This window comes from Salvia hispanica, chromosome 6 (assembly GCF_023119035.1).
Source record: "Salvia hispanica cultivar TCC Black 2014 chromosome 6, UniMelb_Shisp_WGS_1.0, whole genome shotgun sequence".
Lineage (NCBI taxonomy): Eukaryota > Viridiplantae > Streptophyta > Magnoliopsida > Lamiales > Lamiaceae > Salvia > Salvia hispanica.
In genome coordinates, this window is record NC_062970.1 from 14,121,251 (window position 1) to 14,147,841 (window position 26,591).

The 26,591-nt window shown below is 38.6% G+C and overlaps 6 protein-coding genes across 7 annotated transcripts; all 6 read right to left on the bottom strand.

The window, feature by feature from the left end:
* Nucleotides 1-1,463: 1,463 nt before the first annotated feature.
* Nucleotides 1,464-1,826, bottom strand: LOC125194757 (cytochrome P450 76T24-like). The gene has a single exon (XM_048092986.1). It carries the CDS (start codon nt 1,824-1,826, stop codon nt 1,464-1,466), a length of 363 nt encoding a protein of 120 aa, XP_047948943.1.
* A 2,427-nt stretch (nt 1,827-4,253) lies between these two features.
* LOC125193680 (ferruginol synthase-like) lies at nt 4,254-5,989 on the bottom strand. Its single transcript, XM_048091525.1, has 2 exons — nt 5,129-5,989; nt 4,254-4,951 (listed from the first exon to the last, which is right to left on the bottom strand). Exons 1-2 carry the CDS (start codon nt 5,987-5,989, stop codon nt 4,352-4,354), a joined length of 1,461 nt encoding a protein of 486 aa, XP_047947482.1. The 3' UTR covers nt 4,254-4,351.
* A 1,224-nt stretch (nt 5,990-7,213) lies between these two features.
* Nucleotides 7,214-9,401, bottom strand: LOC125193674. Of its 2 annotated transcripts, XM_048091516.1 has the most exons (3): nt 8,627-9,401; nt 8,422-8,549; nt 8,067-8,203 (listed from the first exon to the last, which is right to left on the bottom strand). In XM_048091516.1, exons 1-2 carry the CDS (start codon nt 9,368-9,370, stop codon nt 8,538-8,540), a joined length of 756 nt encoding a protein of 251 aa, XP_047947473.1. In that variant the 5' UTR covers nt 9,371-9,401; the 3' UTR covers nt 8,067-8,203; nt 8,422-8,537. The 2 variants fall into 2 exon arrangements, with proteins under 2 accessions (XP_047947472.1, XP_047947473.1); XM_048091515.1 differs by having other exon boundaries at nt 7,214-8,549; nt 8,631-9,401.
* A 466-nt stretch (nt 9,402-9,867) lies between these two features.
* Nucleotides 9,868-12,176, bottom strand: LOC125192754 (ribosome biogenesis protein BRX1 homolog 1-like). The gene is made up of 8 exons (XM_048090390.1): nt 11,863-12,176; nt 11,361-11,502; nt 11,197-11,275; nt 10,955-11,079; nt 10,696-10,797; nt 10,444-10,515; nt 10,269-10,367; nt 9,868-10,169 (listed from the first exon to the last, which is right to left on the bottom strand). Exons 1-8 carry the CDS (start codon nt 12,057-12,059, stop codon nt 10,038-10,040), a joined length of 948 nt encoding a protein of 315 aa, XP_047946347.1. The 5' UTR covers nt 12,060-12,176; the 3' UTR covers nt 9,868-10,037.
* Nucleotides 12,177-12,881: 705 nt separating this feature from the next.
* On the bottom strand, nt 12,882-15,305 carry LOC125197299 (subtilisin-like protease SBT3). Its single transcript, XM_048096026.1, has one exon. It carries the CDS (start codon nt 15,275-15,277, stop codon nt 13,022-13,024), a length of 2,256 nt encoding a protein of 751 aa, XP_047951983.1. The 5' UTR covers nt 15,278-15,305; the 3' UTR covers nt 12,882-13,021.
* A 4,451-nt stretch (nt 15,306-19,756) lies between these two features.
* Nucleotides 19,757-21,617, bottom strand: LOC125197278. The gene is made up of 2 exons (XM_048096005.1): nt 20,885-21,617; nt 19,757-20,164 (listed from the first exon to the last, which is right to left on the bottom strand). The coding sequence occupies exons 1-2, from the start codon at nt 21,349-21,351 to the stop codon at nt 19,810-19,812; spliced, it is 822 nt and encodes a 273-aa protein (XP_047951962.1). The 5' UTR covers nt 21,352-21,617; the 3' UTR covers nt 19,757-19,809.
* Between the last annotated feature and the right edge of the window lie 4,974 nt (nt 21,618-26,591).

Genomic DNA, 26,591 nt, shown 5'->3' on the forward strand with positions numbered 1-26,591 from the left:
TGATATGTGTGATTCTTAAACTTGCTTGTTCTCTTCAATCACACTTTTTAGCTCATTCTTTGCATCATTCATCTTATCCAAATTAGCTAGCAGTTCTATCATTGCCCATTCCATTGTGCTTTGAGTCGTGTCTGATCCTCCCAGAAATAAGTCCTATATAAATTGTGCAACCTTGTAAGTTTTTAGAATATACTACTCCCTCCGTCCCACTACAAGTGATCAATTTTCTATTTTGGATTGTCCCACCGTAAGTGATCAATTTCAATTTTTAACAAAAAACAAAACTTTAACTCTCTTTTACTCTATTCTCTCCTTCTTACTTTATTCTCTCTTTAACTTTCTTATTTTTTCATCTCTCATACTTTATTCTCTCCACTTTAACTTAATATATACTCCATTCGTCCACCATTAGGAGTCTCATTCCTTGGCAGCACGGGTTTTAAAAAATGTTAAGAAAGTGGGTGGAAAAGGTTAGTGGAATAGGGGTCCACTTGTATATATTAGTTTTAAATAAAATGTGAGTGGAATGAGTTAGGTGAAAGTGGGACCCTATTACTCCCTCCGTCCGCGAATAGGAGTCTCATTCCATTTTGACACGAGTTTTAAGAAATGTTAAGAAAAGTGGGTGGAAGAAAGTTAATGGAATATGAGGTCCACTTGTATATATTAGTTTTAAATGATATGTGAGAGGAATGAGTTGGTGGAATGTGGTGTCTCTTTATTATTTATAGTAATAATGAACCGTGACTCCTATTCGCGAACGGACTAAAATGGAAAAATGAGACTCCTATTTGCGGACGGAGGGAGTATCATTTATGGTAAAAATTAACCGGGACTCTTATTCGCGGATGGACTAAAATGAAAAACGGGACTCATAGTCGCGGATTGAGGGAGTATCATTTTCTTAAATCTCGTGTCCAAAAGAAATCCATCACTTATGGTGGGACGGAGGGAGTAGCATAATATTGAAACAAATGTTAGAGAGAGAAAGAGAGATGTCACCAAAAACAGATGTTGAATGTCCTTGAAGTTAAAGTCATACTCATCAAATCCCTCCATGAGATCGAAAAGTGCAGCCAACAAATCATTCTTCCTTTCAATTCCATAGATCTTGATTCAAACCTCTCATCAATTATCCCTTACAACACACCAAGCAATCTCCCCAAGTAAAACTCTGACCTCTTCTTGATCCTCTGCGGATCCAACCACTTGAGAAACGGGAAAAAGTCGGCCACATTAGGAGTCCCCAAAGTCATCATCACGCCCTCAACCGTCTCCTTCAGCTGCTGCGTCGTGCCGGAATCAAACTCAATCAAATCCACCGAGAAAAACGTCGCGCTGAGAAGATTAAACGTCGTCACAAACGCCGCCTGCCCCAAGTCCATGGCCCGCCCGCTCGCGCTGCACTCCCGCGCCGCCGTTGAGGCGCCGCGCCGAGAACATCCGCTCTTTGCACAACTTCCTTAGTTTTCTCCACCTCTCACCCACCGGTATGAGCCCGATTGAATCTTGTCGAAGCCGTGGGCTTCGGCCGCGGCGGGGATGGTGCGGCTGGAGAAGGCTTGGTCGTGCTCTTGCAGCACCAGTCTGGCGGAATCCGGGGATGATACGACGACGGTGTTGATGCTACCGAGCTTGAGAGACATCAGGGGGCTGTAGGTTTTGGAGAGGTCGGCGAGGGACTTGTGGGGGTTCCACCCTAGCTGGAGGATGTTTCCGATGATAGGAAACGGGTATGGCCCCGGGGGAAGGTTCTGGCGGCGGCGGCGGAAATGGGACCATGCCAAAATCGATACGATTATTGCGATCAAGAGTGAGAGAGCCATTCAGTTAATTCTGTGATAGGAGAAAAAGGATGTGTTACTTAAATAATCAAGTCCTTATTCACAACAGTAACTACACTATTCAAGGTCATTAAAAATCTTTTCTACTACCTCGTCTACCAAAATTTGTCTCTTTTTCTATTTCCATCCGTCCCCCAAAATTTGTCTAATTTCACTTTTTTCATTTTTGGTAGTGGACTGATAAGGCTCGTTTCATGCATTGGTTTTGGGTTAAAATTCTGTGCATTTGGGGCGCTAATCTATATTTCTGAGTTCAGGTGCGTAATAAATCTGCCGGACCAAGGAGTTGTTGTTACCTGACCTGGCAGATGCAAAAGAGATGAAATTGAAGTAAAATTCAGATGTCGTCGTTCAGACCTGGAGGATCAGAAGTTGGCGACAGGAGCATAAAGGAGCAAAGAGCGGATATTTAGAGCATCTTATTCAAGGGTACAAGCGTCAAATCACCAAAAGGATGCCCTAGGGATCAGAGCCTCACCTATATAAAGAGCTCAACCTTAAGGAAGAAGAGAGGACTTTAGCAGCTACATATCCCTACTACACACACCCTCTTAGCTCACTGTTGGAGACTCCTCGTTCCATTCATGTTTTCTCACTTCAAACACACATTTCATTTGCTGCGCACTTGAAGATAGGGTGAATTCTGGCCACCGTCGTGGTTCTCATCATTTTGTTGTCGTGTAACACCTCCTTGTGAAGGCGAAGAAACAATATTTACCTTGCTTTGTTTAGTTTGCATTCGTTTCAAGTACTCGTTGGTTTTTAGTTTCGTAACTCTAGTTTCTGACTTTGATCTACTGGATTCGAACCTATTTCTCGTTATTATGGAAGTTTGTGTTGATTTTTGTTGGATCTCACTAAGTTGATGTTTATTTCTTGCTTTTCACTTTCGTTATTGTTAATTGTTGGATGTTTGGAGCTGAAATCTGTTGGTTTGTTGTTGGAGGCTGTGGATTTACGTATACAGATGTTTGGATCTGTTGAATTGTGGTGGATTTGAGTTGGATTTTGGTAGATCTGGTGTTTGTTGTTTACATTTTGCATTATTATGACTATTTACTTTCTGTTTCTGCATTCTCTAGGTCCAGTAGCGTAGATCTGTTCGTTTCGGCTTCACTTTCTCGTTTTAAGTTTAGATCTGAAGTTTGCTCTGTTTTCATGGTGTTTAATGCTCTGTTTTTTGCTATTCTTGTTTGCTTCCCGAAGAAGATGAAGTTTGTTGGTAGTTAGAATCAGATCTGCTTTTTGTCAGTACTTTCTACATGTCCTTTTGCTTTCCTGCAGTTTTTCCAGATCCTGGTCGTTTAAGGAAGTTGGTCCCCACTGTTTTCTTTACTTTTGTTTGTTTAAATTAAGAAAGTCCGTCTAGTCCGTTAACTCAGTTGTTTTAAAAACTTTCAAATATTTCGTTTCTCAAAGTCATGCATGTTCCGTACGTTCTCATTCCCTAAACCCAGTAGGTAGAGTAAAGTACTTTTCAAATATCTCAAACCCAGTAGTTTTAAGTTCTCAACCCCAAAAATTGTGTGGCAGCAGCCAACCTCCTTTTCCAAAACATCCCATATGCAGTTTCGTAACACATCTGTCCTCGTGGGATCGATCCTTTACTTCCCTGTGCTAGTTGTAGTATAGTGGGTTGAGGTTTTTGAAGAAATAGAATGCATCCAACGACCCATGTCTGATAATTTCATGATCTTCTAGCCTTTGTGAACTAGTTGAATCCTCTGGACATGTTAGATCGAGAGATATCACACACTACACTGCACGCTTCTATCCTTATTGTTGTTGGAGATTGAGGCTCACAAATTCAATCCGAGTTGACCGACCATATTTGCACAATTTAAAATGATAATTTGGACAGAAATATGAGTGAGAAATGAAGATAGAGTGTTTATAGTGTGAAAAATGTGATAAATGAGTTATTTATAGATGATTTTATGATAAGATGGAAGTTAAAAAAATTAAAAAAATTAAAAAAATTGGATAAAAAACATTGATATTTGGGGAAGTGGAAAATTTTCTTTAAATGCTAATTTTATTTGATTTTAAAAAAATTAATATTGCAAGTGGGCGTCACTGCTCAAAGAAATCGCGCCATGTGGGAAGGGGGTGGCACACTTTCTCGATTAATGCACCTCCCCTCGCGAGACACTTGCAATGGTGTCTCGCCGGCATCTCGTTTCGGCCGGCGAGACGAGACCGAGACACCTGTGGGCACCGTTACGGATGCTCTTAATTGAATGTGAGACCTACCATTATAGTAAAGGTGAATTGAGACTCTTATTGGCAAATAAGCTAAAACGAGACTTCTAATCGTGGACGGAGAGATTACATCATTTCTTTTTGGATGAGGAAGATGCATCATCCAACCGCCTTAAATGTAACAAACTAAATTGGATGTTCATCGAATTACAACCATGTACCAAACCATATTTTATTAAAGTAGGGATAAAGATACAACGCACAATATCTCATCCAATTTTCAAGTAAAAAAAGAAGTCCAAATTTCAGAAACAACTAAGTGGAATGGCCTTGAGAGGAACCGCCTTGTGCAATGCCATTCCGAATTCCTCGGTGGTGTCAGGTCTCACCCCTCCTTCCATTTCCCATTCAAAATTGTGAAGCATAGAGCCCAACATCAGAAACAACATTCTATCAGCTAGAGGCAACCCCGGGCACATTCTTCTCCCCGACCCAAATGGAATAAGTTCAAAATTTTGGCCCTTGAACCCTATATTGTTGTTTAAGAATCTTTCAGGCTCGAACGAAGTAGGGTAGGGCCAGACGCTCGAATCTCTGCCTATAGCCCAAGCATTGACGAATATTTGGGAGTGTTGGGGGATTATGTAACCTCCAATCTCGACATCACGAACCGCCCGTCGAGGAACAAGAAATGGACCGGGAGTGTGGAGTCGTAAGGTCTCTTTGATTAGTGCTTGCAAGTATGGGAGCCTTGATATGTCCGATTCTTCAATTTGATTCTTTTCTCCTATCACACTTCTAAGCTCATTCTTTGCATTACTCATTTTCTCCGGATTAGCTAACAATTCTGTCATTGCCCATTCAACTGTGCATTGAGTCGAGTCTGATCCTCCCACAAATAAGTCCTAATATATGTGGAGACAGAATTTGAATTAACATCTCTTACGCCACAAACTAACTGAATATGAACTTTAATTGAACTATTTTTCAAACCAGACCAAAGACCATCAAAAGCCATATAACGGACACGAGTTTTAAAAATACGTGAATGAAATGAGTTTGTGAAACGCATGATAACTCACCAGAAACAAATGTTGAATGTCCTTGCAGGTCAAGTCATAGTCAGATCCGTCCATGAGATCAAGAAGCGCAGCCAGCAAATCATTCTTCGTCTCCATAGATCTTGATTCCATCCTCTCATCAATTATCCCTCCCAAAACACCAAGCAATCTCCCAAAGTAAAACTCCGACCGCTTCTTGATCCCCTGCGGATCCAACCGCTTCAGAATCGGAAAAAAGTCGGCAACATTCGGAGTCCCCAAAGTCTTCGTCACGCCCTGGATCGTCTCCTTCAGCTGCTGCGTCGCATCGGATCCAAACTCAATCAAATCCACCGAGAAAAATGTAGCGCTGAGAAGATTAAACGACGTCACAAACGCCGCCTGCCCCAAGTCCACGGCTCGCCCCCTCGCGCTGCACTCGCGCAAGTAATCCACCAGCCTCGAAACCTTCTCGCGCCGGTTGCCCGCGCCGCCGTCGAGGCGCCGCGCCGAGAACATCTGCTCTTTGCACAGTCTCCTTAGTTTTCTCCACCTCTCTCCGACGGGTATGAGCCCGACTGAAACCTTGTCGAAGCCATGGGCTTCGGCGGCGGCAGGGATGGTGCGGCCGGAGAAGGCTTGGTCGTGCTCTTGCAGCACCAGTCTGGCGAAATCCGGGGATGATACGACGACGGTGTGGATGCTTCCGAGCTTGAGAGACATCAGAGGGCCGTAGGTTTTGGAGAGGTCGGAGAGGGACTTGTGGGGATTACGGCCGAGTTGGAGGATGTTTCCGATGATCGGAAACGGGTATGGCCCCGGCGGGAGGTTCTGGTGGCGGCGGCGGAAATGGGACCATGCCAAAATCGATACGATTATTGCGATCAAGAGTGAGAGAGCCATGATTTAGTCAATTTGTAGATTTGAAAATAATCATGAATTTATACAAGGAGAAGGGAAGAGTGTCTTATTCGACTCACTAGCTGCATGGGGCGGACTACATTGACCGAAATCTTGCTTAAATAATTAATTATTCAAGGAGAACGATGACTGTATTGATTAGATTTGAAAAATTATCAATTTATTCAACAGCTGACGCCAATCCAATTGTTTATTCAAATAGGACGACGGGAATCTTAGATTAAATAATACAGCCACCGGAGAATGAAGACTCTCATTATACTCACTACCTACTAACTAGTAGCCCTTCAAATATGGAGTATATATTTCCAATCTTATGATCTTCCAAATATGTACTATCTACAAATATTTTTCATTTTGGGCCGTTCCTTAACAATAAAAACTTTAGAATCTTTCTATTTTATGACATCGACCCTACAATCCACTAACTCTACTTTCACTACTTTTTCCTTTCCTCTCTCTTACTTTACCAATTCTTATACTCCCTCTGTCCCGCATTAGGAGTCCCGGTTGAGTCGGGCACATGTTTTAAGAAAAAATTGTTTGAGTGTGTAATAAATAAATATTGTAGTGGATGTTGGGACCCACTTTTAATTGAGTGTCCAATAAATAAATGTTGTAGTTGATGTTGGGACCCACATTTAACACTTTTTTATTAATTGTAGTGGATGTTGGGACCCACTTTTAACACTTTGTAGATATTTTTTATTAATTTATCTCAACCGGAACTCCTAAAGCGGGACGCCCAAAATTGATCAACCGGGACTCCTAAAGCGGGACGGAGGGAGTAATTTATTTTACCAATTGTGCATTATCTAGTACTTTCGTTGTATTGTTAAGGACTAGATATCATAGGTAAACTTCTTGGTTGTATTATCTCCTTGATGATAGTGGATTTGTAGATCGATGAGTCTTGTGGTTTTTACCTCTTCATGTTGGAGACGGTTTTCCAAGTAAAATCTTGATGTTGCTATCTTTGTTCTCGTTTCTCATTATTATCACCTTAACTCGTCTACATTGAATGCAAATAAATTGTGCTTCTAATATATTCTTGCAAATTGACTATGCTTGGTTATCCATTGTGCATAGAATTATGTTCTCCCTCCCAACAACTTGTAACATTTGAAGCGTTTGATCCTATAAATTTTTATACTAAAATTTCACATTATAACTCAGACTGATTATAAACAACGTAAATTGCAAACCGGAAATTTTATTACAAAGCTTTCAGATTTAAGTCAAATGATACTAGTATATTTTATTTTACAACAATAGATAACCACAGTAAATTCGTAACCAAACTTCAAATGACACACCAAATATTTAAGTGGACAAAGATGGATTCATCACAAACTAAGAAAACAGTAGTACATAGGAGTAGTTATTTGCTAAAAATTACTCCTCTATGGAACACTCCACACTGTTTCTTCCATCAATAGCACGTATGTTATCTTTGTGTTTTTTTCCACACCACCATTGTAAACACATGAAGAAGTCACATTTGTCCGAAGCACACTGAAATCCAAGGGTACCATAAACCTTCCTTTTACAACAGGCGCTGCAACGCAACCTGGTGGTTAGTTGATGCACGACGGGGTGTGAGTGATGTTCCCCTAAATCATATCGCTGCCCAAACTTGACGTTCCGATACTCCCCCGACGTTGTGGGCAAGCATTTTGTATGGATGGAAACATCGGATTATCTGCAGTGATACATCCACCACTTTGGATTCATATATTCTTCGCAGATTTCGCAGTAGAATTTACTTGGATGGTTGGCGCTAGCATTGTACGTTAGCAGCAACAGGTGCTTATCCCATCTACGATTACTCACTTGTTTCGGCAGCAGTGCACACTCAGCGTGAAACATGATATGGCAGACATCACATTTGTAGGAGACTCGATCCCATGTACTCCAATTACATGCTCTGCAGGGGCGGATGTAACCGAATCTCGTTATCTCTTCAGTTTGCAGCTTGAGGTTATGGCGTAGGTGAGTTTCGTGTTTTATGGTATCGGGCAGAGAAACACACTTTATATCCACTTTGAAGTCGCACTTTGTGCAACCATAAAAGTGCCCATTTGTATAAAATTGACAAATGTTGCAAAAAACAGAGTCGAGTGTGGGAGGAGTTTGAAGGGTTAAGATGTGATGAGGTTCTTGGTGGAATGGGTGAGAGGAGAGCTCTACCGGTAACTGGAAGCAAGTTAAGTGGACAATGTAATTGCATTCACCACAACTTACGTACTTATTTAACGATGATATTGGTCCGGTGCATCCATCACATACTAATTTTGATTTTAAGCCACAGTTAAGATCAACATCATCATCACTATTATCGTTTTCTTCTTGATCATGCAGTGATGGTGAGATTAAACGTAACTGATGGTCGGGATTATGGAGTTTGTATTTACCTTTAACGATCTCATTATCATGAGAGATGGCCGGTATTCCTAATTTAGCAACAAAAGGTCCAATGATCTCTTCCGATGCGTCATTTATAGGAAACGCGACAACATTCGTATCGTCGTCAGTATTGCTCCTAGAAAATAAAACAAATAACTTGAAATTAGTTAATTGTACTCAAATGTTGGAAAATGGAGGATGTTATACTTATACTTGCATCATGAGGGCAGTTGTTGACAGGGCGCAATTGATATGGGAAACATATTTGCAAAGCCCACAATGGTAGACCCAATATCTAGGTAGCAACTCCTTGTAACACACTTGACACTCCTCCAAATGGTACTCGATGTATTCAAGTGGGAGGCCATAAGCAAGGGAGAGCGGGTGGTCGTGGAGGTGGTAGCGGTCGAGGGTGGCAGGTAAAGCTGCACAGCTCTCGTTGATGGAGTATTGACAAAGGATGCAGAGATAGGAGTTCCCTCGGTGTATGGATCCACAAGCATCGCACCTTATCCAAGCAGCGCGGCCAGGCCTCCACAGCAGTGTCAGCTCATGGTGCGGATGGCTCGGGTGTTTGATGCAGCTGCGTTCACTTGCACCCATCACTTCGATGCTCCTCGCGCAAACTGGGTGGATTTCGAATCTGCAAGAGCTAATACTGCAGCAGTAGCCAAAGTTGATCCCATAGTCGCAGACTGCGCAAATACAATAGCTTTGCTTTTGGACGAGGGTGTGTTGAGGGTGCAAGGAGAGAGTGATCTCTCGCGGCATTTCTGCACATGCTTCATGTAAGAGTGGGTAGCTGCAGCGGTGAGTGCATACGTAGATCGCCTCGCCGTAGAAGAAGCACCTCAGGCAGCCTTCACATTGGTTTCTTCTAGTGCCATCAAATTCGGTAAGAATGAGTTGATGGTGATGGATGGGATGATCAAGAAGAATAAACTCATTCTCACTCATATTTTCTCTCTTTTTACTCTTCTCAATTCACAAACAAACAATGTCTGTTTGATTTTATTTGAATTGATATGATAAATTAAGATTTCACCCTCTATATATATTGCATCAAGTGTGATTAGTACTGTCACTCCACTTTGATACTTGCCTTGTTAAGTTTTCACTTACCAGCACTTTATTTTATAATCTTTGCCTTCACCGAAGAGGAAATATATGTTCGAATTAACTCCACAAGTTAGAATATTATTAAGCTCACATGTGAGCAAAGAATATATCCAAATCAAAATTGTTTTTGCCTAAGAGTATCTTTAATTATCGCCTTCTACTATTTTTATAATTTACCATTTTGTAAAAATGCATTTATGCCATTTAGTTCGATTAATTTACCCAATTACGAATCTAATATATTATCTTCAAAAGTACTACTACAATACATATCTTCAAAAATCTCCAAACAGTGTGGATAAGCCTTTGGTTTCCATCTATATTCAGGAAGATGGTTGAGCACAGAACAAACACAGTTTATATGAAATAAAAAACAATTCAAGATAGGATACAGATTTGAACATGATGATTTGATGATCATTGCAACCAAAAACAACTATAGATAATCAAACACCTTTTTCACTATAGGAAGCAAATAAAAAGAGGTGCCAAAGTTATTATATCCTTACTCCTTCCACATATCAGCAAACTCATCGACTTCGAGGGGATTTTCCAGCTCATGCATCTTCTTCCTGGTTTTGGCTTTAACCTTCTTTGCATATTTCCCAGCCTTCTGCCTTTTCTCCATAGAGCGTATCTGGGGACGGTATAGAGAAAGGATAATTAAAAGGTTTCATTCAACAGAACCATGCAATGAATTTTGGCAATACCATGAAGAAATACTGCAAGAACTAACCGTGTTGGGTGAAACGTAGAAAGGATTCTCGTACAATGTTGGGCCGCCAAAGCTCCCACTAAATATCTTGATTGGGTTTAAGCAGAACCTTGGACCAACCTGCACAAGAAATATGTTAACACAAATTTTTGCAATGTAAACATTAGGTGTACAGATGTGGTGTATCTTCACAAACCTCAATCAACGTCATATTTTCCAAGTCTCCACGGTCTAACTTTTGTGCTGTACCAGTATGGTCGGTTGATATCTGCTTCACGAAAATGAAGATACTAAGATAAATTCCTCTCGTGGAGAAAGACTAACAACCGAGTATATTTGATGCACTAACATAGTTGTAGCTAATCACAGCTAGCCTCTTTAGTGCTCTATGCTTAGCATTTTGATATTATTAATATCCAATTATTTAACTTAAAGAAACATGACAAACCTGGTAATTACGGAACCATATGTGGTCATCGGCTATTGAGAAGACATATACATGGTCATGGTATGGTTTAGATTTCCTATGATCCTTTGGTGTGGCAAATATCTGAAATACATAAAGCAAAGTACAAAAATTTGAAATCATAAATCAATATATAAAGATGGTAAGACACTCATGACAGCAAAAAGCAATAAACATATGGAATAGGGCAAAATGAAAGAAATTCATGCATAAACAAGGTCTTGCTACTAGGAAGACCTACCTGAGTGATCATCTCCTTTAAAAGCTTCCAATGAGGGCTTTTATCGAAGTTGGCTGAAAATGTCAGGATAGGACGCGAACCCTTGAGATGATTTCCAGTAAGTTTCAGTTCCTCCATTGTGTGCACTTCAGACATCGACACACAATAAACATAATTACAACCAATCTAAAAGGCAGAGTAAAGGATTATGGGGCATTGGGAGGGTCGAATGTCTAAAAGTCAACAACTATAGCTGGCCATACCTGCATTAACCAAAAACTTGACAGAGGGACCATTGGGGCACTTAGCCATCCATAAGTAGAGATCTTTACCTTTCCTGCACTGCAGAGAGCAAGCATTGCTGTTACACAACCATTGATGTTTCTATCAAAAACTATCAGAAGATAAGTTGTGAAACTCATAGTACCTCAAAAAACAAGCATGAGGAGCAGCTCCTGAGCTCGACAAGCTCATTCAGATCTGTGCCTTTGCTCCCCTTGGACTCGACCTTGTTATCTTTCTTACAATGAGGCAATAAATCAACCAAGTTCAACATCAAATGCCGATACCTAAAATCACACAATTAACTAATCCAATAAAAAGAGTAATCCAATCCAATATAAACATAACACTGAGCAACTGAATAAACGCCAATGCCTAAAATCCCTCACTCAACATTTTCAATTAAAAATGTAATCAAATGCAAACATAACAGCTAACTGAATAAATTCCAATACCTAAAATAATTAATTCAACAATCCAATAAAAAAAAGAGTAATATAACTGCCTATACCTAAAACCACACATTCAACATTTCCAATAAAAAGAGCAATCAAATAGAAACATGGTACGAACTCAATTTTGGTCTAACGCCAAAAACTAGCAAAGCTCAACTCATCAAATACTGCATATAACTATAGGAACCAAACCTGAAACTAATGCGGCGAGAACAAGTAACCAAAACTTTCTCTTTGTTTCGGAAAAAAGGGGTAGAATCATTCTCCTTTACATCTTCAGGACTGGTTTTAAATCCGAAAAGAGTTCTTTTCGGCCTTTCCGGCGCGGTTTCTTCCTTGTTCTCATTTTCTGCCACCTTAGTTTCGCTGTGCTTTCGCTTCTTCGCCATTCCAGCTTAATTGAACTCTGAGAAGTAAGCACAAATATTGAGAAATTTCAGATGCCAAAACCGCTAGAGATTGAAGGAGATGAATGCAGCAGAGGTTAAACCCTAAACCCTGTTAGGAAAGAGGGATTTTGTCAATTTGTGCGATGCGAGTTTACGCTTGCTTTGGGCTTTTTGATGGGCTACATATTAAAGAGGCCCGAATTAGTTTTGCACAAAATGAAATGCAATTTACTCCTCGGTAAGAAGTTTTTTCATCGAATTAACTTCCCATGATAAATGTCACATATTTTTTTTTAGTTTATCCTAAAAAAATGTCATATTTATTTTTATGAAAAAATTATTCTCTCTCACATTAATATAAATAAGTATATATTATTTTCTTTCTTTATCTAACACACAAAACATCTCATAAAATCTTGTGTCATTCTTTAACTATTACTCCCTCCGTCCACGAAAATTCGTCCCAGTTTGACCGAGCACGTGTTTTAAGAAATGTAATGGAAAGTGAGTTGAAAAAGTTAGTGGATTGTGGGTCCTACTTTTATATATTAGTTTTATAATAAAATGTGAGTAGGAATGAGTTAGTAGAATGTGGAGTCCACTACCAAAAATGGTAAAAGTGAAATGGGACAAATTTTGGGGGACGGACGGAAATGGAAAACTGGGACAAATTTTCGTGGACGGAGGGAGTATCTAATATGGGACGGAGGGAATACCTGCTTAGTATATGTGACTAATGTGAGTTATAACTTTAAAAGAAAATTATTGAACTCTAAATTGAAAATAGAAAGACCGATATTCACTGGAATTTCTTGTGCATGAGAAAATTAGATACAAAGCATTCTATTTTGGGAATATTTTATGTAACTTGCTCTGAATTATTTTAAGTAATGGAGTAGTACATTTTATAACATCATTATTGGTTAAAATAGACCATGATTGGACTTGTAATTATTGTCGCATTATTCGAAGTTGTCGGCGGCGGCGGCGACCATAATCGGACTTCTCACTCGGTACTTGCCAGCTTGGTCGATCCAAATCACTGCACCTTCCCTGTGTTGAATCCTTATGTCAGCGTTGTATTGAATCGTGAGATAATAGCTAATTGTCTCGTATTTCTTCTTAAACACCAAAGTTTGAGGCCGAACTACGACTGTTGTGTTCACCGGCGCCTCCACCATAACTCTATATGTGGCCGCATCGCCTACATTTGTCACGTTTCTACGGAACCACCGAGTTAGCGTCCTCCCGATCTCCGCTGCACGAATCAGAGCCACGAACGACGGATAATTGAGGTCCGAGGATGGATTCGAACAATTGTAGCTCGACCTTATGATCGTCTGAGTCTGATTGCGAGCGAAGTTCATGGAACAAACTAGATTCACAAGATCTTGCAAGGAAGCGTCATAAACAAGGCCCGGGTCAAGCGCCCGGTTCGGGTCAACTTGACCCGACCCGATGCCAAACGGTGTGGCCACCGAGCCATCATGTGCCCGAATGGGCTGGTTGGTATTATCCAGAGGATTGGCGGTGGTCATCATAGCAGATTGTATCATTGCGGGGCTCCACTCAGGGTGCGCGGCTTTGAGAAGCGCCGCGACCCCTGAGATATGCGGGCACGCCATTGACGTGCCCGCCAGGAGGTTGTAGTCGGTTGCGAGGTCGATATTTCTACCGATACTTGCGGCCATAAGCTGAGGATGAAACGCTGCCAAGATCAATACTCCCGGCGCCATCAAGTCGGGCTTCAGGATGCCCTCATAGTTTAGCCCCGGGCCTCTCGACGAGTCATCTGAGAGAGCCGGCGCGGCTCTCGGCTCTTTGCCGAGAATGGTCTGTTTGAAATCGATGCTCGCTGTCGGGGTAGCGCTGCTCAGCGCGTAATCCGCCACTTGTCGTCCTTGCGCAGCCGTGATCACGACTCCAGGGTGAGGAAACGCGTTGAATCGGAAAATGGATGCGTCTTCCGTTATCACTATAGCCGCTTTCACATTGGAATCGGATAAGTCTCCCATAACGGTGTCGAAATCCGTGTCTCCGACGGTGATGTTGCAGACAATGATGCTATTTTCCGGCGCCTCCGCTAGCTCAGCTGCGGTGCAACCGAATAAGCTCTGGTTGTACACGATAGGCAGGTTGCGGACTATCGCCCTAGCCGGGAATGTGGTCCATCCGGTGATCGTTTTCCCATTTCCTAGAGTCAAATTTCCGGCAAACCAACGATCAACGGTGCCCGAAGCAACTATCACCGCCCAGGGGATTCCCGATCGGATAGTCCGAGAACCCGGGCCTCGATTTCCAGCCGATATACAAACCACGATTCCCTTCTCCCTCGCTCCGAAGCTAGCTATTGAAAGAGGGCTCTCATACAAATTAATTTCTAGAACACCCAAAGAAATCGAGAGTATATCGACTCCATCCGCCACAGCCTGGTCCATCGCCGCGAGTACATCCGACGAGACGCTGCTGCCGCCCCAGAGGGCCTTGTACACGGCCAGCCTGGCCCGCGGCGCCATCCCTCTCGCGGTCCCAGTGGCGTACCCGAAGAAGGAGGCCTCCTCCACGAAGTTTCCGGCTGCAATGGACGAGACGTGGCTGCCGTGGCCGTCGTCGTCCCTTGCAGTGTCGGGCACCTCAAAGGTGCCCGACACTTTCCAGCCTTGATTGAAGTATCTAGCTCCGATGATTTTGTTGTTGCAGAGCGAAGAGTTGAATCCTGCACCGCCGTCGCAGACTCCCTTCCATTTAGCAGGGGCTTGAGTAGTTATCCCACGATCGCTGAAGCTGGGGCTCTCGGGCCAGATTCCGGAGTCGATGACTCCGATTATGACGTCTTTGCCGTAGTGTGAGGCCGGCCAGAGACCGGAGGCTGAGTTGAGGGAGAGGAAGTCAGGGGTGTGGGTGGTGTCTGGGGTGACAGCAGAGTCGGGGTAAGCGGACACGAATCCTGGGGAGTGCTTTAGTGATTGGAGCTCAGTTTGGGAGATGGAGACGCTGAATCCGCAGAAAGCGTGGTCGTAAATGTATAGAAGCTTTGGGTTGGGATTGGTGGATTTGAGAAGGGAGGAATACCAGAAATGGTGAGAGGAGAAAGGTTTGGGCATGGAGGTTTTATCCATGTGGACAATGTAGGTGGATTTTTTATGTGATGAAGCTGCATTAGCCAAGAAAAAGCATAGCAGCAGAAACAGAGTCATTGTTGCAGTATGAAGCTCCATTTGGAATGTGACTGGTATATCAGTCAAACTGAAATACCAGTGTGCTATTGAACTAAGATATGAATATCCTCTTTTATACTCCAATTCCAAACCTCAACTTGGCAGGGCTGGCGGCTTATTATTTTTCATCTTTTTGCTCAATTATTATGTATCTGCTACACAGAACAAATAGCAAAGAATTACTCGTTTTTGGTACTAGAATTATGGAAGTGTTATTTAGTGAGTTAAGTAAAATTGAAAAAAAATATAAGATGGAAAATAAAATATGCTTGTGATCTTTTAAATAGTAGCCTATCCGAACACCCACTTGACAGGGCTGGCGGCTTATTATCGATGGACCCATGCCTTTCCTTTCAGAGAGAATTTTTTCAAATTATGAGAAATTGTGGTGGAACCTTTTGGTATTTATTGAGGGAGAAGCCGCCTCTGAGCTTAGTAAATCAACTAGTAGTTTTTTTACCAGCTCGATCATTCTAGAGTTTACAACTTTCAAACCAATGCATATGGAGTCTCTTCAATTTGATGTGAATTACGTAGTATACGTTAGTGGTTGGGTGTTTTATAATAATAGTAAAACTTGGGATTTGAATTACTGGTGTATAAAATGGTCAAATTGTGATGGCTTGATATTCAAAATCGCATTACTACAAATAGAGTAACATATCACTCTCTTAGGCATAAAATCATCAAGTAATGAAATATTTTTATTTCTAAGTTATACCCGAACAGCTTAGCCAAAATGATCAGATGATACACATACCATTATCGGGCATCTCACTCTATATTTGCCAGTTTTATCTGTCCAAATCACTGCACCTTTTATATGTTAGCGGCCTCGTATCGAATTGCATGAAAATTCCTCTTTGTTTCATTTTTTTTTGCTAAACGCCACAGTTTGAGGTCGAACTATGGTAAGTGATGGAACTAGAAATTGAAATAAATCAATGAAATTTAACAAAATAATAATAGTACTCCCTCCATCCCTCTGTAGTAGGGACATTTCTTTTCAGCACGAGATTTAAGAAAAATTGTTTTAAATAAGTTAAATAAAAGGAGAATAAAGTAGAAAGGAAAAATGTAGAAATATGAAGAGAGGTAAAGTAAGAGAGAGTAAAAGTAACTTTTTGTCAAAAACGGAAATGACTCAGCTACAATGGGACAACCCAAAAAGAAATATGACTCAGCTACAGAAGAACGGAGTTATTTAATCCAGCATATAATTTTATTAAATTTAGGGGTTTAATTTTATTGAAGTAGGAGAGATAGATTAAAAATGGATTGAAATGTTGTTAGAGTACTGTGGGGCAATTTGCCCAAATGAATGTAGTACTACTAATTTTGTAAATACCAAAATGAAAGGAAAAATATTACTACTAGTGTTACGAAGTGTTATGAAACAGAGAGTGTATATAATGACATGTTAAGATGCTACAATCATAAATTTATTTTCAAAATTTCCTAACTAATATACTATACGCCCTGTTTGTTTGTCACGAAAGTAAAGTTGTCAGGGAAAATGATTCCTGGGAATATGAATCCTAAGAATATGATTTCTGATGACTTTACTTTCCTGTGTTTGGAAACATGACAATATTTTGAATTTTATATTTTAATATAAAAAGTAAATTAAGAAATATAATAGTTAATTTATTATAATTATATGCAAAAAATGTATATTATCAACATTATTATCACGAAATTAGTTTCATTGCACGATTCTTTTGATGATGTGCTATAAGGTACAAGAAAATACCAACTTGCTCATCGACAGTTAGATTAATAGTAGGACTTAGTCTTCCAATCGTTTCAAGCATGATGAATTATCTAAACGTGTATTTATCCTAAAACAATTCTTCATAACATGTGGCAACACTCTCATAGATCAATCTATGAAGGTAGCGTGATCGGTCAATCTCATTCACAAAACGTAGGGCCTTTATATAATATTTTCGATAATAATGAGTAGTGATAGTTTTAATCACAAACATTATTAGCTTCAATATGATCATTCTCTTTTTTACAAACTATAAGAAAAAGAAGTTTCTTTGAATTTGATTTTATTGTTGTCATCTTTTTAAGACATCCTGAAAAATGAAAGTAAATATAATAAAGTTCTCAAGCATAATCTAATAAGGAACAAAGTATATAAGAGCTTGGAATAAAAAACAGGAAGCTTGATCAATATATGCATACAAACATTGAAGCAGCAGCATATAAAATTGTGGGTGACAATATACATGCTCACACAAACTCTATGAAATTGAAGAAACATAGTAATTGATAGTTTGATACCATAACTTAACTGAGGAAAATTTAACCCAAACAAAGATGCATGAATGTAAATATAAAATATGCCTAGCCTGCTTGACATCCAAAGAAAATATACGAAATTGATTAGAACAAAAAAAAGAAAGAGAAAAGGAAAGGAAAACGAAAGGAAGAATTATTGTGTTTCATAAACAATAATTCATCAATATGAGTAGCTGCGTCTAGAAGCAAATTACATTCAATCTACACAAAGTTAACAATTAAACAGTACATAAATGAATCAATCTACACAAAAGTTAACAATTAAACGGTACAAGATGAACCAACCAACTGCAGGTAATTACACAAATATTTTTTGATGACAATATACGCACAAAGATGTGGGTGTATGTGCTATTTGAGTTTTTGAGTGTCAATTACAGTCAATTACACAAATTAATCACTTGCACATGACAAATTATATGTAGGCAACTAAGAACAGATTACATACACGAAATTTATGAATTGAAAAAAAGTCTCATTGAGAACTTTACCTGATAATGGATATAACCATGAAATTGATAGATTTAAAGGGTGAAGATAACTCGGTAGAGGTGAGAGCAGAAATCGACAGAAGTGAAATACCTAGAAGAGAAATCAGGTATCACATCTTTTGTTCCGTAATTTTTAAAATCCTCAAATCAGGAAAAAAGAATACCAGCTTTAGACTGAGGAATCAGAATCCCAGTTTTTTCACTAACTTTCTCTGATTTTAGGAATAAGATTATTTTCCTTGTTCTCTTATTATTGCAACAAACGCTGGATTTTAAAATCTCAGATTACTTTACTGGTTAAAATCCTGACAAACAAACGGGGCCATGCAATGTAATGTAATGGTCATAATTGTTAAACACATAAATTCAAATATTCGGTTACATTCTTGGATGATTGACACGTGGCAATATTGTGGAATTAAGATTTATATAAGAAAAATATATATTTTAAAATGTGAGAATCATGAATATTTTATGTAATTGATAATGACATTCAAATGGACATAAGATTATCTTATGTTCATATCAGTTGTAATTCTATAAATTTAGTTTATTTTATTTCTATAGCAAATCACATTAATTCGAAATAAAACTTCAAATTACACATTGGATATCATACAACAAAGATGGATATAACTCAAAGCAGAGAAAAAAAAATACACTACCATGCAATTCTTAATTACAAGCGGTTGAAGTATGTATCCTCAATTAACTTCGTCATTTTAAGTTTTAACCACAGCGGTTTGGACACACGAAGAAGTCACTTTGTGTGAAACCGCCCCCTCCTGCCCCCCCCCCCACCCCCACCCCATCCGCCACCGTGTGAAACACACTGAAATCCACGAGTACCATGTACCTTTCTTTTTCCACAGATGCTGTAACGCAACCTATTGGTTAGTTGATGCGCGACATGGTGGTGGTGAAGTGCCCGTACATTATATCGCTGTCCAAACTTGAAGTTCCGATACTTGCCCGACGTTGTCGGCAAGCACGTGGGATGGATGGAAACATCGCATTCTGAACAATGATACATCCACCTTTTGGGATTCATCTCTCCTTCACAGACTTCGCAGTAGAAGCTACTTGGGTGGTTAATGCTAGCATTGAACGTTAGCGCCAACACGTGCTTATCCCATCTACGATTACTCACTTGTGGCGGCAACATGGCACATTGAGAATGCAATCTGATTTGGCAGACATCACAGTTGTAGTAGGCTTGAGCAAATGTATTAGCACCACACGCACTGCAGTTGTGAAAAGTGCTATATTCCATCGTTATCTCTGGAGCGACCAAGTTGAGATGATGGGGTGGGTGAGCTAAATGTTTTATGGTGTTGGGTAGAGAAGCGCACTTTATATCTATGCTGAAGTTGCACGATTTGCACTTATAGAAGAGCCCGTTTGTATAAAAACGACAGATTTTGCAAAAAACCAAAGTTGAACAGTTTGGGAGATGCTTCAAGGGATAGGATGTGATGAGGTTTTCTGTGGAGTGGATGAGGGGGGAGCTCCAGTGGTAATTGGCAGCAACTTAAGTGGAGAAGGTAGTTGCATTCACCACAACTTATGTACTCCCTCCGTCCCAGAGAAGTTGGCATACTTTGAAAATGGTACGGGATTTTAGGAGGTTTTGTTTTGTGTGTTAAATGGAGATAGAAAATATAATTTTTATATTCATGTGAGAGAGAACTTTTTTCAAAAAGGGAAATGTGACATCTTTTGTGGGACAAATTAAAAAGGAAAGTGTGCCAACTTCTCTGGGACGGAGGGAGTAGTATTTATCTGTTGATGAAATTGGTGTGGTGCATCCATCACTACTAATTTTCCATTCAAGCCATAGTTAAGATCAACATCTTCTTCTTCATCATCATCATCGACGACATGGTCGTTTAGTTCCGGATAATGCAATGATGAGATTAGGCGTAACAGATGGTTTGTATTATGAAGTTTGAAGTTGCCTTTGATGATCTCATTATCATGAGAGATAGTCGTTACTCCTAATTTTGCAACGAGAGGTCCAATAAGCTCTTCAGCTGCATCTTCTATTGGAAACACAGTGACATTTGCATCCACGTTCATATTGCTCCTAGGAAAAAATTCAAATAAATAAATTTTATATTAATAAGATAAGATGGGGCAAATAGATTTAGAAACTATGGTGTATATATAGATAGGGGAGCACTAGGGTGCCCCTTATTTAGAGTCACAACGTACATCCAATTTGGTACTGCCATATGACACAAAACATGCAATATTTTAAACACAAAAATGCAATCTAGTTGTATATGCATTTCCGCAGATTGCATTTTAGTTGTAGGTAAATTGCATTTATAGTGTTGAGTTTTGCATTTTCACATAAATTGCATTTTATATTGTTAAGTTTTGCATTTTCACATATATAAATGCAATCCGTCTATATATAAAATGCAAATTAAACAGTTAATATCTAAAATGCAAAACTCAACAATAAAAAATGCAATGTGCATATAACAAAAATGCAATCTGCCGAAATTCATTTATAGCTTCTACAAATATATATTGCATTTTAGTGTTTACAATATTGCATTTTTTGTGCCACATGGCAGCACCAGATTGGATGTACGTTGTAACTTTAAAATTAGTTGTTATACTAGTACATCCCTATATAGATATCATGATTGAATAATGATATGATAACAATGAGTCATAGCCACATCTCCCACTAAAATAATCTCACAACTTAATTATAGATGAATAATCATATAACATTTGCGCCTTTTTTGACTCAATTACTCAATAACAAAACATTTGACGGTTGGGATCTTACGTGATGAAGGGAGATGTTGAGATGGTGCAGTTGAGATGGGCAACATATCTGCAAATCCTACAGTGATAGACCCAATATCGAGGGAGCAACACCTTGAGGCACACATCACACTTGAAATGGTACTTGAGATATTCAAGTGGGAGACGATAAGCCAAGGAGAGCGGGTGGTTGTGGAGGTGGTGGCGGTCGAGACTGGCAGGTAAGGCCGCGCAGCTCTGGCTGATGCAGTATTGACAAAGGGTGCAGAAATAGGAGTTCCCTCGGTGTATGGCGCCACAAGCATCGCACCTTAAGGAGGCAGCTCGACCGGGCTTCCACAGAAGAGTCAGCTCATGGCGCGGATGGCTCGGATGTTTGGTGGATCCGGAAGCAGCTGCAGCCATCACGTCCATGCTGTTTACGCAGCCGAAGTGGACCCGGAATTGGCATGAGCTACTGCTGTTGTACCCAATTTGAAACACCCCCATATTCACAGATGGCACATGGGTGGGACCACACTCCTTTGGGCCTTTGGACGAGGGTGTGTTGAGGGTGCAAGGAGAAGGTGATCTCTGCCGGCATTTCTGCGCATACTTCGTGTAGTGTTCGTCACGGCATCTGTAGATCGCCTCTCCGGAGAAGATGTACTTCTCACAGCCATAACAATAATGGTCTGCTCCATCAATGCTAGCTGATTTGGTCAGAATGAGTGGATGAAGATGGGCGGAATGATCAAGAACCACCTCCTCCTTTTCCCGCGCCTCTTTCTTAATACGGAGAATACTATTCTTCTCAACTCCTTTACTAGTACTACTACTCCCTATTTCCCTTTATACTTGCCTTGCCAACACTTTATTCATTCCAATTCAATCCACAAGCTTGGAATATTATAATCTTCACATTTCAGCAACGAATATTCAAATGAAATTATTTTTGCCAAGAATTTATTCAATTATCCTATCCCCTTATTTTGTGTTCCCGAGAAAAAAGGCATACTACTATATGTTATACATACTGAGACATTAATGTTTATGAGACAGTAGCTTGATCACAATCACAAAACAAACCGGTTTGTTTAATTAAGCATTGACTATTGGATCTCTAATGTGCTCATCTTTAGTGGTTTTATTATACTACTATTTTTTTCAACCTTTGAAAATTAATCAAATTTGTTTATAGACTCCAATAATTGTATGATGAATCATATTCCAATGTTTTAAACTTACAAATTATATCTCTAACTTTCAATTTATATCAATTTCTAATATTGTAGTTCCACTTCAATAGTGAAATCGTGACATGATATGTAGGAAGATCTAATATTTTTCTTCTAACAATAAGCTGAATGCTTTTTGCAGGGGAGATTATCTATAAGTACTGCATAGACAAACATAAAAGTGATGGTGAGATCACTCACTTATATTTATGTGTGTAGTATGAGATGTCATAGGTGACTTTTATTTTTAAAAAAATGGAATGATAGTTTTAGAAATAATTATAAATAAAAAGAATGATTAACTTGATAAAGATGAAGATAGAATTGGTAAGGCGAAAAATATAGGCTAAAATTGATACAAATACTACTCCATGTTAAAACTAATAAAGTTCAAAATAAAATTTATTAAATTATTAACGAAGGATAAATTTGATCATTCCTATTTCATTACTCCCTCCGACCCACAAAGATAGTCCCACTTTGACCCGGCACGAGTTTTAAGAAATGTAATAGAAAGTGAGTTGAAAAGGTTAGTGGAACGTGAATTCTACTTTTATATATTAGTTTTATAATAAAGTGTGAGTAGGAATGAGTTAGTAGAATATGAGGTCTACTACTAAAAATAATAAAAAGTGAAATGGGACAAACTTTGTGGGACGGACAAAAATAGAAAAATGGGACAATCTTTGTTGGACGGAGGGAGTATTAAAGTTGAGACAAATGGTTAGAAAAATTATAGTACTAAAATTTTATAAAATTATGTGCAACTATAAAAACCAGCCTGTAAATTTGTAAAAGTTAGTGTTTATTTTTTCAATTGTCACGCATGTTTTAATTGAGTGAAATTATACTATGACGATAATAATTTAAGTTTATATTTGTAACAGTTTGAAAATTCAAATTTTATAACGATAAAAGTTTAAGAAAAAAAACAATTTAACTAAAGGATTGTGTGAAGAATTTTCTAATAATTAGTGTCCGGTAAGGATTTTTGAAAAGAAAATACTTACTACCACCGTCCCAAGAGATATATAAGTGAGGCATTTCTTTGTTTTTACTCATTTTAGAAAAAATAATATTTCATCCGTTCCAAGGTAGTTGAGGCATTTCTTTTGGTTACGAGATTTAAGAAACTGATATGTTAAAGGTTAGTGTGGAGAGAGTAAAGTAAGAGAGGAAATAAAATAAGAATGAGGAAAAGAGAGTTATATAAGAGAGGAAAAAGTTTTTGTCAAATAAGAAAATGATTCAACTACCTTGACACAGCTTAAGAGCATCCACATCCATGTTCTTGCCAAGAGCATAGATGTGGGTCTGAATCCACTTTTATTCATTTTTAACTCTCCGCTCTTCTGCAAGAGCATGCTCAAGGGTCTCACCATTAATTCTATTATTCAATTAAAATACTTCAATTACTAAAAACATTTCCACATATTAAAATGCATTTAAAATACCCGTAATACTATTACAAATTACTAAAAAATTAAAATATTACATAATAAAATCCTAAAAAATTAAAAATTACATAATTAAAATCCTAAAAATTGAGATTGAGAGAGTTGTATGGTGTAGTGTGATTTTTTATGTTGAAATGGGGGTATTTATAGATGAAAGTGTGAATTTCAGGGTAAAAATAATGGAAAAATAAATTAAAAGTGTGGAAAAAACAAATATATTTAATTGGGAAGTGAGAATTTTTTTTTTTTTTTAAATCTGAATTTTTCAGATCTTTTTGAAATTTTTAAAAAATAAAAATGAAAAAATGATAAACCAACGTTGGCCAATCAAAGCATGCCACGTCGATTCCTCGTGCTCTTGCCGTCGGCACGGTGGTGCTCTTAGCTATAGCACGGCCGTGCAAGAGCACAGCGGTGAGCACATGCATGTTCTAAAAAGGAATACTATAACTCAACTACCTTGGGAAGGAGAAAGTATAAAATAATTAAAGTGGAGACAGAGTAAAGAGTAAAGTAAGAGAGAGAATAATGTAGAGAACACTCTTTTCTCTACATCATTCTCTATCTTATTTTACTATTTCTCCATTCTAACTATTTTATAGTACTCCCTTTGTCCCATGATTAAGTTTAGTCCAAACTTTTGGTAACAGAGATTACGGAATTGTGATGAAAAGTAGGAAAGAAGAATAAAAATGGAAAAGATAAAGTGAGAATAAAGTAGGTGAATTAAAAAAAAATTAAGAGTGATTGATTATTGTCTTAAAGGAAATAACTTAACTTAGTTGTGACATAAAAAAAGATTACGACTCAACTTAGTTAGTACGAGTGGAAAAAACCAAACTCTTTGCTTATTTTGGGATGAAGGAAGTGAGTACTAGCTAGAAATTAAGTTGAAGTTAAACGAGCCCGTAGTATATATGATTGGGCAACTATAATGTGGCATTTGGAGTGACTAAGCTAGTGATTATTGTAACGGCTGACTACTAAGCCTCCGCCTCTACATCCCTCTCAACCTTCTTCTATTTCGAACTCCAAATTCACCACAGACTCTTAAACCCTACTTGGTAGGATGGAATGGAATGGGGAGGGAATGGAATGGAGATGGGAATGAAATGAAGGTGAGAATGGTTTGTGCTTGGTAAGCACAAGGAATGCAAAAAAAATGGAATTATTATTCCTTGATTGATTCCATTCCTATGTTTGATATCTACAAATTAATATAGAAATGGAATGGAATGAAATATGAATAATTAATATGTTGATTCTACCAAAAAAAGCACTACATGCACTTCACACACTACACACACTTCACACACTACACACATTTCACACACTACACACTACACACATTTCACACATTTCACACACTTTACACGTTTCACACATTACACACATTTCACACACTACACACTTTTCACACACTACAAACACTACTCACATTTAACACATTTCAAGCATTCTATTTTTGAATTTGTGTACTGTGTGTAGTTTGTGAAATGTGTGAAGTGTGTGTAGTATGTGAACCGTGTGTAGTGTGTGAAATGTGTGTAGTATGTGTAGTGTGTAAAGTGTGTGTAGTGTGTGTAGTGTGTGAACTGTGTGTAGTGTGTGTAGTGTATGAAATGTGTGTAGTGTGTGTAGTATGTGAAATGTGTAGTGTGCATAGTGTGTGAAGTGTGTGTAGTGTGCATAGTGTGTGTAGTGTGTGAAATGTGTAGTGTGTGAAATGTGTAGTGTGTGAAATATGTGTAGTGTGTGAAGTGTGTGTAGTATGTGTAGTGTGTAAAGTGTGTGTAGTGTGTGAAATGTATGGAATGGAATGGAATGACCATTCCTCAGCTAAATGGATGGAATGGGTATTCCCATGTGGAATGGAGGTAGGCATTCCATTCCTCTATTCCATTCCACCGTACCAAGAAGGGCCTAAAATTAACAATGGAGGTTCGATTTCTTTCGCTTGTAATTAAGCTAATCTTTTTTTCAGACATACTATTGATACCTGGTTTGATGATATTTCATTTTGGGCAGGAGAAAATTGAAGAACGTAAATATGCCCAACTTTTCTAGGTTTGAATTTCGGAAGTTATGCTTGCCACTTAATTGACTTGATTGATTACTACTCCCTCCGTCCCATTGAAGATGACCCACTTTCCTTTTTAGTTTGTCCCAATCAAGATGACCCATTACTTAAAATGGAAATACATTTATCTCTACTTTATTCCCTCTCTCTTACTTTACTCTCTCCACTTAACACACAAAATAAAGTTGCATAAAATCTCGTGCCGCCAAGGAAGGGGTCATCTTCCTTGGGACGTAGGGAGTATTAAATAGCCTTTTCTTCATTTTTATAAATTAAGGAGAATAATCATGTTTTTGGAATGGAATGGAATGGAATGGACTTAACATAGTTTTTTTCTGTTTTCATTCTTGTCGAATATCTTGGCCAATGGAGATATCATTAATTTTAAGTTTTTGCTAAGTAGATCTGTAGATGGAACATGGATAGATTGGATAATGACATTATAAAATGGGTCAAATTAGGTTGAAGAGGAAAGTGGCAAAGAAAGGTAGTTAATACTAGCTAGTATATTGTGCTTCTAGCTAAGAAATTTAACAAATTTGATCATCCCTCACTGAATAATTGAAATTTGTATAATTCGTTTGCTTTGTACTTCAAGTTCTTGAATATCATGTTGATAAATCAATAGGAGGATATTTTCTGATCTTCTATATTGGATTTGCTTATAAATTTTATGATAGAAAATTGAGAAGAAAAATAAAATCACATCTTGAATCAAAATGGTGAATTTTGTTTTGGCTGTTGATGTCTAAAGTTCTTTAAAGATAATAAGATTTTCAGTTTAGAATGAAGTTGTGAAATAGTTAAGCATGTTGGAAAGACAACTTGAAGTATCCAAGACCAAGAATGTGGGGAAGAGAAAGTATGAAGTTCTAACCCATTGGAAATAGGATATAACATTTATAATGTAGAGTCCCAATAGTCTAGTCCCTATGTACATTTATATCTCTTGCCCTATAAATACCAATGTACAAT